The sequence below is a fragment of the Rousettus aegyptiacus genome, unplaced genomic scaffold, assembly GCF_014176215.1.
Source record: "Rousettus aegyptiacus isolate mRouAeg1 unplaced genomic scaffold, mRouAeg1.p scaffold_m13_p_13, whole genome shotgun sequence".
Classification (NCBI taxonomy): Eukaryota; Metazoa; Chordata; class Mammalia; order Chiroptera; family Pteropodidae; genus Rousettus; species Rousettus aegyptiacus.
The window spans coordinates 27,654,148-27,667,337 of NW_023416288.1; the positions used below are offsets into that span (position 1 = coordinate 27,654,148).

The 13,190-nt window shown below is 34.6% G+C and overlaps 1 protein-coding gene across 1 annotated transcript in view; it reads right to left on the reverse strand.

Annotated features, from left to right (window-relative positions):
* Nucleotides 1-13,190, reverse strand: part of ANKMY2 (ankyrin repeat and MYND domain containing 2) — a 28,379-nt gene that overhangs the window by 14,574 nt on the left and 615 nt on the right. Inside the window, exons 2-4 of the mRNA XM_016139452.2 lie at nucleotides 6,771-6,835; nucleotides 3,702-3,840; nucleotides 1,923-2,021 (exon numbers count right to left, since the gene is read on the reverse strand). Coding sequence (XP_015994938.2) covers nucleotides 1,923-2,021; nucleotides 3,702-3,840; nucleotides 6,771-6,835 — 303 coding nt within the window. The remainder of the gene's footprint in view (nucleotides 1-1,922; nucleotides 2,022-3,701; nucleotides 3,841-6,770; nucleotides 6,836-13,190) is intronic.

Below are 13,190 nucleotides of genomic sequence, written 5' to 3' on the forward strand. Positions count from 1 at the left end.
AGCATATTGGTGAGTGAAGAAAACAAGTTACAAAGATATATATTTGTATGATCACATTTTTCAAAGATAACAAAAATCTTGCACAAGTGTGAATGTATATACACACACACACACACACACACACACACAAATATATGCTGTTCCACTTGAAGGGAATAAATGGAGAATTAGTTTTTAAAAAGACTATATTGGAAAAGAAAATGTCAAGTCAAAGGGTATGATTTCTGTTTATGAAAATTGTCTAAGCAGATTAAAATACAATGACAACATTACTCTTATTTTAGGATGAGACTGTGAGCAATTTCCACTTTAGGTTTTTATGAATACGGCTGTGTTAAGAAAAAGAAAACAGCATTGTATTAATGGTTGAAGGAGCAGGTTCCTCCAATTTCAGCCCTGTGATCTGGGGAGTTACCTAACCTATCTGAGCTCTGTTTGTTAAATCATGGACATAATGAAATCTTACACTTTGATAGAACTTCAGATTATTTTATTCCCCATCTTCATGGCACAGATCAAGAAAAAGAGGCCCATGGAGGTAAAGGGATTTGTCTGTGACCTTGTGACTTATTAGCAGTAGAAACAAATTAAAATGAGTCTCAAGATTACTAGTTTAGTGTTCCTTTCTCGCTGTATTGACACCCTCAAAATTAATTAGCTTAGAGGTGAGTTGGGGGCAATTGGAAAGCCCCTAACTATGGGAGATAAATATTTCTCTAAAGTCTGCACAGTAATGCATATCTTTCTTAAATCCTCCTGAAAATGAATTAAAATAAGAATCCTTGTTCTCGCAGAGCTGTCATAAAGTGACGCAGTGACTGTCTGACTTAATTAACAGTAGCTTCTCGTAGTTAAGATAATTTGATAGTAAAATCTGACAAAATATACAGTTACCATTCCCCACAGCTGACTAAATTCCCACTCTATCTCAACTTAAATGTGATTTCTCTCAATACCCCCTTGGAATAGCATAGGAGATCCCTCTCTTTGATTTATTTCTATGGAACTTTTAAGCCATCCCTTGGAGTATATTTTCACAACACCTGTCTTGTTCACCACTATAACCAAAGCACTTAGAGTGAAACTTGGTATATAGGTTGTGAACATTAAGTATTTGTTTATGAATTATTACTCCCCACAAGGCCATTTACTGAACTCCCAATAAGTCAGATATTTATAGCTTTTCTATCGATGGACTCCGCTAACTGCCAATTCAGTGGGGCCAAAATACCAATGATCAAATATTCATTCCCACTCTCATCTAAACCCTCTAAACTAAATTATATCCAGTAACAAAATTAACATACCAAGAAATTTGGGGCACACAGTAAATATTTGTGGTTGATGAGGATGATAATAAAGCAGCTATATATTATTATTAATGCTCCTGCCTATGAATTACATTATTGTAATTATTATTAACAACAGTAATTGATGGCATTTATGTAGTGCTACATATAAAGTTCCTTAAGTCTATCTCATTTAATTTTTTCAATAACCACATAAACATGTTATAATGAGGAAACTGAAAGTCAGAATCATTAAGTAACTTACTATTGAGGAGCATAGCCAGAATTTAAACCCAGGGCTACTGACTCCACTGGTCATATTCTTAAACATTAAATTAAATTACTTCCCTTAAAGAAATAAAATATATTCGCTCAAAGCGTTTGATTTCAACTAAAATAGCCGCACCATTCCTTATACCTCACAGAGTGGAAATTCAAAATAGCTTGTCCATTTTCTCCAGAGTGCCATTGGATACTTCACTAAATTAGACACAACCTAGTGGGCTGTAAACAGTTTGTTTGTTTGTCTTTTAAATAAACACGAAGTATCTGTTCTCTGAGAAGCCAAGTGGTATTTTTTCCATGGAGAAAATCTGGTATATAACCTCATGTAAAACTGCCATAAAAACTCACCCACAAAGGCTGCCATCTGAGCTGCTGTTCTTCCCACAGAGTTGACAACATCTGTCTCAGCACCGGCTTCCAGCATTACCCACGTGATGTCTTTATTCCCTAGGGTTAAAAGGGAACACATTCGTTAATATTAAGGAATGGACAATTTGAATACCCCCTTCAGAAGGATCTGCACCCTTTTTCTAAATTTTAGGTTTCATCTGATGGATATTTTCATTATTTTTCTAAAATATAAATCATAACTATAGTAAAGAGTAAAATGCTAAAAGAATCCACACAGAAATTTAACTTATTTTCTGGAAAACACATCAGGAGATACAAAAAATTGAGTATCACTTTTTTTAAATAAAACAAAATACATTTTTCCTAGTGATAATGCCTACTACAAAGTCAAAACAAAATATATATATATATATATATATATATATATATATATATATATATTAAAACAAAGACAGAAAAGATAAAATGAGAAGTCTCTACTTAATACCTAATAACCCATCTCATCTCTCACCTACGGGCCCTGGAATAAATATTATCAGTTGGCGGTCTATCTTTCTGCCTTTTTCTCTCTCTACACATCCATTTGCATTTATCCTATTTGCATTCTATCACCAATGAAATCATTGCAGATATTAGCTATTATAAACTATACTTAGCAAGCAGCATTTCCATTAATTTTTGCATTTGAACTACAATTTCCTTAGGAACAGTTCCTGGAAAACAGTGTGGGATCAAAAGTTATGCATATTTTAAATGCATTTTGCCAGGCTGCCTGCCAGCAAAGTTGGGCTGATGGACCCAGAATAGTGTAAAGAGGTTCCTATGCCAATGCTGGGCGTTATTACTCTTTCTTAACCACTGCTAAAATGGTAAGGGAAAAATGATCATTTATTGTTCTGATGTGCATTTCTCTGACTACTGGTGAAACTGTTTTATATGTTTATTAGCCACTTTTATTTCTTTGGTTTCTATTCAATTTTCTGTAATTTTCTACTGCAGTATTTTTCATTTCTAATTGATTTACAAGAACTTTTCATGTATAATAATACGACCCTTTAAGATACATAATAAATATTTCCTTAGTTTTTCATTTGTATTTTAACTCTATAATGGTATATCCTATACATAGAATTTTAAAATTACATGTAATCGAATTGATCTATGTTGTTCTTTTTGAATTCTATATTTTATATCACACTTGGAAATTCTTTCCATGATTATAAAAATACAGACTATTGCTTTTAAAGAGTGATATTATATTACATCTTCATTTTCTTAAAAAATGGCAACAATTATAGATAATGCCACTTAATTTTAGATAGTTTCTCCCAAATATCTTTATTCAGCAAATCATAAGCAACATGAGTTAGAGTAAATTTCTAAATGGATTGTCCAATTTAGTACATAAATATCAGTGAAACAAACATATACCTCCATCAGAGCATCTATTTTAAGAGAACAAGTTTGCATGTTACTTCGATATACAAAGATACAGAACATCAAAAGACCTAACTTGAAAGAATAATAGATTTAGCTCCTTAATTCCACACAAAATATATTATCAATAAACAGAATCGGTTGATTTAAATAAAAAGTCACCAAATTAACTATAAAACATTTCATAACAAGTTTTCAAAAACCAATTCCTACCATTCTTTTCCATCAGAATTAACCTTAAAATTACAATAAAAAATTTTAATTTAAAAATATATGTACTTATAACAATTTGTATAGGTGACTTATAATAATATGTTAAAATAAATGCTAAAACTTCACCAGAAAGTGCAGCAAACATGAGGGCCGTGTATCCATGCTCATGTTGATGACAATTTACATCAGCTCCATGTCGCAAAAGTAATTTGCACATATCAAGTTTTCCTTTATATGCAGCATGCATCAGAGGAGTCATCCCACTCTTTAATAGAAAGAAAAAATATATTAATTTTACTTATTTGCCTTTTCCCCTACCTATGAGCAATTCCTGCAATCAAATTAAAAACATAAAAATAATCATGAATGAATAAAATCATCTTATAATCTGCATTTTTATATTTACTTCTCTACTTGGATATTCCATGAATTGCTGAGGGAAAAAGATGGTCTTATTACCTAATTTAGCAAAGAGACTTAGCAAAGAGACTTAGATAACCTCACGTAACTAGTCAAATTGCCAGGGCAGGGACCAGAATGCAGATCACCAGGACTCTCATCTCAACCTCACATACTTAGTTCCTGAGGAAAAACTGAACAGACACAAATGCACTTAAAAAAAAAAAAAAAATCTAAGGAAAAACCTCTAACAAATAGAATGCCTACCAAGGGGAAAATTAAAAAGTTATGATATATCCCTAACAGGGAATGGTATGAAGCTATTGACTGAATTCATCTGTTCTATTGAACTGGAGACATCTCCATGAATTACTGGCAATGAGAAAAACAAGATACAGGAAATGTATATTAGAGTGGTTTCATTTTTAAAACAATGATCTCCCATACCACATTTATATTCTGATCACATATATCATTTGGTCATATATATGATTGTATAAATATGGAGAAATGTTTAGTAGTATTGGTATTAGGCTACATTGTTTAATCTCATAGGTTTTGTGCACATCCAATGAAACATCCAACCTTACACGTACTGGGTACCTAATATTATTTGCTAGATATAAGAACTGTTCCCTATAAATAAATTTTCTCAGTAATCCAGGTGAAACTCTATAGTGTTGGAAATTCAAAGTTGTTTTGGATGAAAGCTTCTCTAAAACATATAGTGTCTTACTAGTAAATCTTAGAATGCTAACATAATTTGAATTGTCCTTAATGATTCCAGACTATTATTATGAACATAAGCCATCAGTATTCTAAAAGAATGTGAGAATAATGTGAGAATTATAGGGAGGCTGGGATCTTTCAGATTTGTTGTATAAGAGGCAACTTAATGAGAGTAGTCAAAGTTTCTTGAAAGTAATAATGGAAAAAATGGTAAGACGATTATAACTTTAAGATTCCTTGGTTCAGTGTGCCTACAAGGTATGGGGTATTTGAATGCTGGAGGTAGTCCGGGTGGGTGTGGGTAATCAGAATCTCATTGTACAGAGACAGTTTTAAGGAAGTGGAACTGAACTGTATGGTCATTACCTTTTGAATAAGGCAAAAAATGTATTCAGAGCATAACTAGGGTGATAGACCCTAAAAGATGATATCATCTGTACATAAGAAGCTAATATATAGTCTTGGGGAAAAGGAAGGACACAGTGCAGGTGGACAGTCAATCACTCATCAATCCCATCCTACAATGAGAGGTTGTCTAGCCCAGAGTGAATAATCCCAAGACTACAGAACTGTCCTATCATTTAAAAATAATTTTTAAAGCAGCTTCCCATACGATGTGATAACATGCTTAAGATCAAAGGAGATGTGCAAAGCTTTTGGATCTTACATTATAAACTGTCCTCATTTTTTTATGCCTACTTGTGTTTCAACTGTTATCTGTGTTCATGTCAGCCCATTTATCTGTCTGCCTGTTTCCTGATACTCCTTTTCCTCTCATTAAAAAAAAAAAAAAAAAAAAAAATTATTTCTTTCTTTTCATTTCTCTCTTTGGAGTTTCTTGTTTGCCAGCTGTCTTCTTAGCAGGAATTGGTGTTCAGAGCCAAACAATGAGAGAGCGTGTTTCCAAAGAAGGAATGAGCTACTCAAATCCTGTCATTCGCTATGCAATCTCTGAACCTCTAAGACAAAGTATATTTTCCCCATATCAATTTTTTGATAAATGTTTTTTCAGTTCTAAGGAGTATGCAATTTCTACTTCTGTTTCTTCTTTTACCCAAGAATTATTTAGAATTAAAAAGAAAAAATTCAGGTTACATGTTTTATTATCTGGATATTTTTGTTTATTTTTAATGCATTCTACGGCATTTCATGAATTTATTTGAAATTAGCTTAGATTTCCTTTACAAAATAGTATAATATATTAACTAATGTTTTAATCAATGTTCCATGTAAAAAAATGATGTACTATTTTTTCTGTCTCAGAGTGTTAATTAGGTTATTCAAATTTTCTGTCCCCTGAATTATTTTCTTCTACTCAATCCATTACTTTCTGAAAAATGCTATTGTGGTCTTACAAACTTCTCCTTTTAATTCTATATTTTTCTTTATAAATATTAAAGCTTATAAGCTTATGAGTGAAGGTGTAAAGCTGGTATGCTTTCGGTGGATTATTAATTTAATCCATAAGAAACAATCTTGATTTATTACTATTATTTTTTGCTTTAAACTTTAATTTTGTCTTATATTAATTTTGCTACCCATGTCTGGGTAAAGGGTTAACAAAACTCACTCCTTTTTTGTATGAGAAATTGAATTTCAGTTAGCTTTCTAGCATTAGAACTGTGCAGTGAAATAGAATAGCCACTAGCCATACAGAGTTAATGGCTAATATTGAACAGGTAAGTATAGGCATTACCATCAGAAAGTGTTCCAGAAAGTTGAGTTTAGGTATAGTTAACTTTCCCTAGAAGTAGAATTGCTGGATAAAATCCTAAAATTTTCTCCGAATGCCAATTTAAACCAATCCATTAGCATATAAAGTCCAATGTTTCCCACACTTCACAAGAAATGACATAATTTTGGTTTAATTTGCACTTATTTGGTTACTATAACATGTCCTTACATGATTATTTGCCTTTGTGACCGGTCTGCTTACATTTGGTTTAGATATTAGATAACCTGAGCATTAATGCTAGAAAAGAATTCATAAGATTTGTGTGTTATTAGATTTATATTATCCATTCACATAGGAAGTAAAACACTTCATTAAACTTTTCAAAATTTTACCTCATCCAAACAGTTGACACGAACATTCTTGCTGGCTAATAGTGTTCTAGTTTCTTGGACAGTACCTTAAAAAAAGTAAAAATGACAAAGTAAGTTTATCATTAGAATAGAAAAAAAAAGTCTAGCAGCAAGGAAATAAAATTTAAAGGGTTATTTGTAAAACTAAGACTACTCAGGTTAGGTTGTTAAGTATCAATCACATACTATTCTACAAAGTAATAATCCAGAAGAACAGATTTACAGAAACTAAAATAGCTCCATCTTATTTTTATTTCCACTGACTTCAGAGTAAATTAAATTGTCCACATTTTCCTTTTGGCAGTAATACAATAACCACAGAGCATAATATTCTTAATACTGAAACAAATCTTAAAGGGCATCTACTCCAACCTATCATTTAAAGCTTACATTCTAGTCAATATAATAATTGGGGGGTTCAAAATACAATCGGTATTTATATACTTTGTCACCACTAGGCCCCATGAATTGATGGGACACTTACAACAGAATTCTTGGTTTGGGCACGCTTAGGTAAACATCTCTTTAAAGTCTGGTACTATATAAAAAGTGCCCTATGGTCAATAATCAGCATCTCACACTGAAAAGTCCTCTAAGGTAAACCTGAAAGTCAGTCCTCTATAAATTTGGAAATGAACTATCATTTGGGCATAACTGCCAGGTTTTTCCAGTCTTCCATAAGACATACTGACAGAAGCAAGTAGTTTTAGGAGAGAATGTTGCTATTACCATTAATAAGAGTTGGCCACACATTCTGCCAAAAAATTTCTGGTTTGACAGGGAAGAGAACAATGAAATTGGATGTTCTCAGGGAGAAAGGATGAGATAAGCCTCTCCGAAAGGACATAAAAGAATAGGAGCATCCCCCAACTAGGAGTTATTTCTTCTCTTTAAATTTAGAATTATAGTTCAAGAATGTGCTAAATGCTGCTAGTCTTCCAGTTAAAAGTGGAATGCCGAATAAAAATAAGCATGCTTCTCTTTCCCTGATCTGCTGCTTAGGCGAGTCATCTTGCCCCTCACCAACCTGGAATAGATAGAGAAATGTCTCCTAGATTGACAGAGAAATAGCTCTGCTGGGGAAATGTCAAGCGAATGATGTACAAATCCCTGGATTATGACAATAGCTATTTTGCAAACAGCACATTTTCTGACTCAGTACTCCACCTGAGAACAGTTGGTACCACTGGCTAAATAACTATGGAATGAGAGGTGAAAGCCTTCAAGCACGTAGGCAGCATGGAACTTTATCCATTCTTGTGGCTTCTTCTCAGAGGCTTTCTCACACATCTTTAGAGAGAAATTCAAGTAGAATAAATCCCCACCTCCCACCCCAATTTCACCTGAGGAAGATGCTTAGCTGAGTCCCATTGTCCTCCAAGGAATAAGTATATTTTCCATCTGATCAGGAGATGTTTAAGCAGTAAAGGGAGAATACTATAGGGATTATGAGCATGTCAAAGCCTGCTAACATGTTAGGTTAGGGGAGGATGAAGATTATAATCAAACAATTGGCTCACTTTAGACAATAGGCCTATAATTCTATAAAATATTTAGCCCAACGGCCAATAATCCAAGTTAAATCTATCCTATCAAAGAATTAAAAAAAAAAAAAAGATAAAGTGTGCACGCACATACTACTGTATACCAGTTAGCCTTTGAAATGCAGCAACCAGGATGAGAAATTTTTTTCTGAAACACTTTGAGGTTCTAGAGAATGAACAGATTTTGGAAAATGGATGAGAAAATACTCAGAAGAAAAATTTGTGATGATGTCTAATTTGATGCTCCACTAGTTAAAAAAAAGTCTCGAATACCACAGAAATGTGAAACACGTGACTCACACTAAAAGATTTTTACTTTCTGTCATTCTTTATTGCTCACGGTAGCCTCTCAAAAAATATTTTGCAATTAAGTTTAAAAGAGCTTTACTCCATGAAATATGTTAAATCTGATTTAATAAACTCTTAAGATGGGGAATACAGTACTCTAAGGGGGATGTGAGATGAGCCAACAATGATCTTCAATGGAGACAAAAACTAACAGATATAGCAGATGAAAGTAATATTAAATGTTTTGTTTTCCTTCTGAGAATTTCTGAAGTTGCTCAACCAAAGAAGAAGATACCTCCCTCATTGGGGTGGATTGATCGATTTATCTGGATAGAGCAGTGTTTTAGCAAAGAACCGATGATATTAATAGTGATGTTCTCACTGTTAACTGCCCTCTCTTCTATCCCACTACAGGACTACTGTGAAATCGAACAAGTCCCATGAAACCCTTGGTTTTCTCATCTGTGAAGCAGCGATAGTAGTATCCATCCCACAGTGTTCTGAGGAGAAGGGTTTGTCCTAATGCAGGGCCCAGAGAATACCTTTAGTGCATATTAGATGCTCTTGTGATTTTATATTCAGAGCAGCACAGTATAATTGTTACATTTCTAATATCTAGACTTCTCACTGAAGACAAGCAGATGTAGTCAAAACAAACAAAAAGGGAGAAACAAAAATCTTTTGACATTTCTGTTTCCAGCAGTCCATCGGATAACCAAAAGATGTAGGTGTATATATTGGTTTCAAATATTTAGTGGGATCCATAAAAAGGGGTGTTTTAAGAAATATAAATCCAAATTAAATATTTAAAATACTATTTGTCTTCTTAGTTGCTATAATGTGTGTTAAGTAAAATCATGTATAAAATAATTAATATGTCTAAATTTTAAATAATAATATACAGATTTAGACTCAATTATAGATATATAGCTATAAGTGTATTTTAAAAGTAGAGGCTTCTAATTATATTTTGAAATAACTAAATTAGTTATTATAAAGTTACTAAAAGTTCCAGATTTTGTAACAAAATGACCTAAAAATTAGAATATCTAAAAGAGCTGTTGTTTTGTACATGAAGACAATGAAGCACATAGAGGTCTCACAACCTGTCCAGTTATTGAGTTAATGGTAACTATATACTTGTTAAAATTTTTCTTTGATCTCTATACTATATTAGTAGACCAGAGTCTTTCTAAACCATAAAGGTTCTAGAAATTGTTACACAGGAACTTAGAGCAGGATCTTCTTTTAATAGTTCGAAATTGGAAACAACTGAAATGTCCATCAAAGTGAACAGTTAAGCAAATAGGTGTATATCCGAACAATGAAAATAATAACCAAAAAAAAAAAAGGTAATAAGAAACAGACTATTGATACAGCATAGATGAACCTTAAAATCATGATGTTTAGGGAAAGAAGCAATGGCAAAGGAAAAAAGATTATTTACTGTAGGATTCCACTTAAATAAAATTCTAGAACAGAACAATCTGATCAATAGAGACAGAAATCTATCAGTGGTTGCCTAGTGACAGGGGTGGAGAGAGTGGCAGGTTCTAAGAAGGCATTAAGAACCTTTTGGGGCTGATGGAACTGTTCATTATCTGGATTGTAGTGATAGATTCATGGATGTATACTTAAGTCAAAACTGATTTTTAAAAAAGTGTACACTGTCAATGTGCACCATTTAACATACTTAATTATGTATACCTCGATGAAATTGATAGAATAAAACTCATTATCTGACCCTGTTTCATAGCTTCTTTTACACAAATAATGAAAATTTAAAAAGTAAGTATATTGATTTCTTGTTAAGTCAGTGACAATGATTCCAGGGATCTCAAGTACTAAACAAGGTAAATAATGGAAGATCTTCTGGTTTGTATACTTAAAAAAAGGTTTAATTTATCTTGAAACAGTTCTTCCTCAGTGCTTAAGGAAAAAGCTATCAGAACTTAGAAGAATGGGTCAATCTACAAGTAACATAAACCAGTCAAATGCACTTCAATCATTTCAATTTTCCCTTCTTAAATGTTGCAAAATGGATGTGGTCATTAACTCTGATTTTAAATGGGTACGTAAGAAACAGCTCCTCAGTCTCACCTGTAGTTTCTTCTTGGCATTCTAACAAATATATAATCTGTAGAATACTTGGCATGTGAATTCACTTAGATAATGAAATTGCTCTAAAAATGTCCAGAAGCAATGTGTGGTATTTTCTGAACTTAAGTCCCACTTACAATCGGCTTAACTTCTGGAGGGCAGTGACTGGCAGAAGGGGGAAACTCAAACACTGGCTGCGTTTACCTCAGACTGGCCAAGATGACAGGTCACGCTTGGCTGAAAATTTATGCTTAGTTCTAAGTATTAATACTGACTAATGTAGTGCTTCTCAAACTTGAGAAATGTACAAAAGGGGGTTAAAAATTAAGAGTCCCACTCCCTTAAAAAAATGCTTATAAGTACTTATGACCTATACTCTACTATCAACCAAATATTATTTTACAAATTAAATGCACTCAAAACTACAAAATCAATAACATTTAAAATTAAAATTTACTTGACAGATGACAATGTTTTGGTGAAATTAAATTGCTTCTCAAAGTGAATATAGTATGAATTGCTCTGGGGCTGGTTTCATTGTTTAGTTTTCAAGTCCAGCATATTTCTAGGACTATGAGCCATATGGTATCTCTGCTACACCATTTATTACCTATGTGACATTGGGCAAGTTATTTAATTTCTTAGTTCCTTAGTCTTCTTGTCTATAAAGTGGAGATTATCTATTTACCATAATAAGTTTAAGTGTAAGGAGAAAAAAAATCGGATTTGAACTCAACAGATGCTTACACAAATAGTATTTTAAATGTTTTACATATAATGGCTCATTTCACCCTCAGGATTTTGTTTTGAGGTCATTACCATTTTTCACATGAAGAACCTGAAGCTAAGAAACAGTAACTTGCCCAAGGCCACATCGCCAGCAAAGGACTGAGGCAGGATTCCAAACCAGACCTGCATGGTTAACCACATTCCATAATGTTGTAGCTGAAAAATAATTCCCAGCTCATCGAATGCTAATAGTTATACCTGGCTCATAACAACATTCAATAAAGGTTGGCTATAGTTGTTATTTCCTCATATCTCCCATTACTTTTCTTGAGTATAATGATGTCCCATGGACGTTCACTTGACAAGAGTGCGTCACACATACCAAATTCATCTCGGTTCTTTTTTCATCGGTTTGGACCAAAAGAATAGGTAAAACGGTTTCTGTGCACTGATGGTGCAACTTGATGCAGGATGTGCGCCCAGAAATACCATAGCACTAACCTGATTAAATTCACATTAATTCTTTAATGTAATCTTTAAAATAAAAACTGATGGACACCTAAGAATACATCCAAGGATTCCCCACCACTACCACCACCACGTGCCCCTTTCAGAGACCCACCTTATAAAACTGCTCACTGGTTTAGACTTTTTAGAGAATGTGCTAGCTCTGGACTGACTAAAAAACAGAATTTGCATCCCTCCTGGATTGAGTTGTTCCTTTGTCTTCTTTTTGTCCATCACGGTACCTGGCACATAGCTGGACTCACATGTTTGCTGAATTAAATCCCTGAGCCACCAAAGGCAGGGAGAAATTACCCAAAGACAGGCAGAACAGAAAGGCTGCAGTGCCAAACAGGTCAGTAAGAACCGTGCAGAACAAACAAAATCACCAACTTCAAATCCCACAATTCCGGGCAAAGAACACTTATGATGCATGTACCTGTGACTGATGTCACATGGGGTGGGCTCGGCGCACCAGCACCTGTTGAGCTCAAATCCGATTGTTTTTTCTCTTTACACTTAGACTTTCCTTGTCAGTACAAAGAATAAATTTGCCTTACTCTCTGGGAGTCCAGATTTCAGCCTGGTTACTCAGAAAGAAAGAAGACTGGAAACTGGGAAGCCTTTACGTTGCAGTGCCTGGCCTCTCTGCCATTTGAGGGCAGACGTGGCTTCTCATTCTTGAACTTATAACACCTACATTAACTATATCCGCCGCCCCACGCATCCCCATCCCCGAGCGTGAATGAGCAGAAGAAGCCATGTAGTCACGTTGATGTCACTTGCCAGGTAATGGGACTTAGCGGAAAACTCCTCTGAGTTGTCCACTTAGGGGCTGAAAGGAAAACATGGCTTCTGGGCTGGTCCCTGGGGCCTGCGTCTCCCTCCCTACGACCTGGAGCGGCGGAAGCGGGACACGCGTTGGGAGAGTGGAAGGGAAAGCGGGAAAAGTGTGATTAAAAGGTCGCTAAGAGCGCGGAGGGGTGGACGCCCCGCCAAACTCCTCGCTTCTCTGAGGGTTCCTGGGCTTCTGGAAGAGAGCTTCAATGTGGCAAATTACAGAACTTATTTGTGTCCTAATAAAGAACGCTTCTCCTTGGTCGCTTCCTCCACCCCCCAAGCGGGGGCGGGGACAGCCAAGGAATCCAGATCTTTCGGCCTCCGGAAGTCGAAAGGGCCCTTTAGACACCCATCTAAGAGCCTGAAACTACCAGGTCACTGTCGCCAAGACGGACCG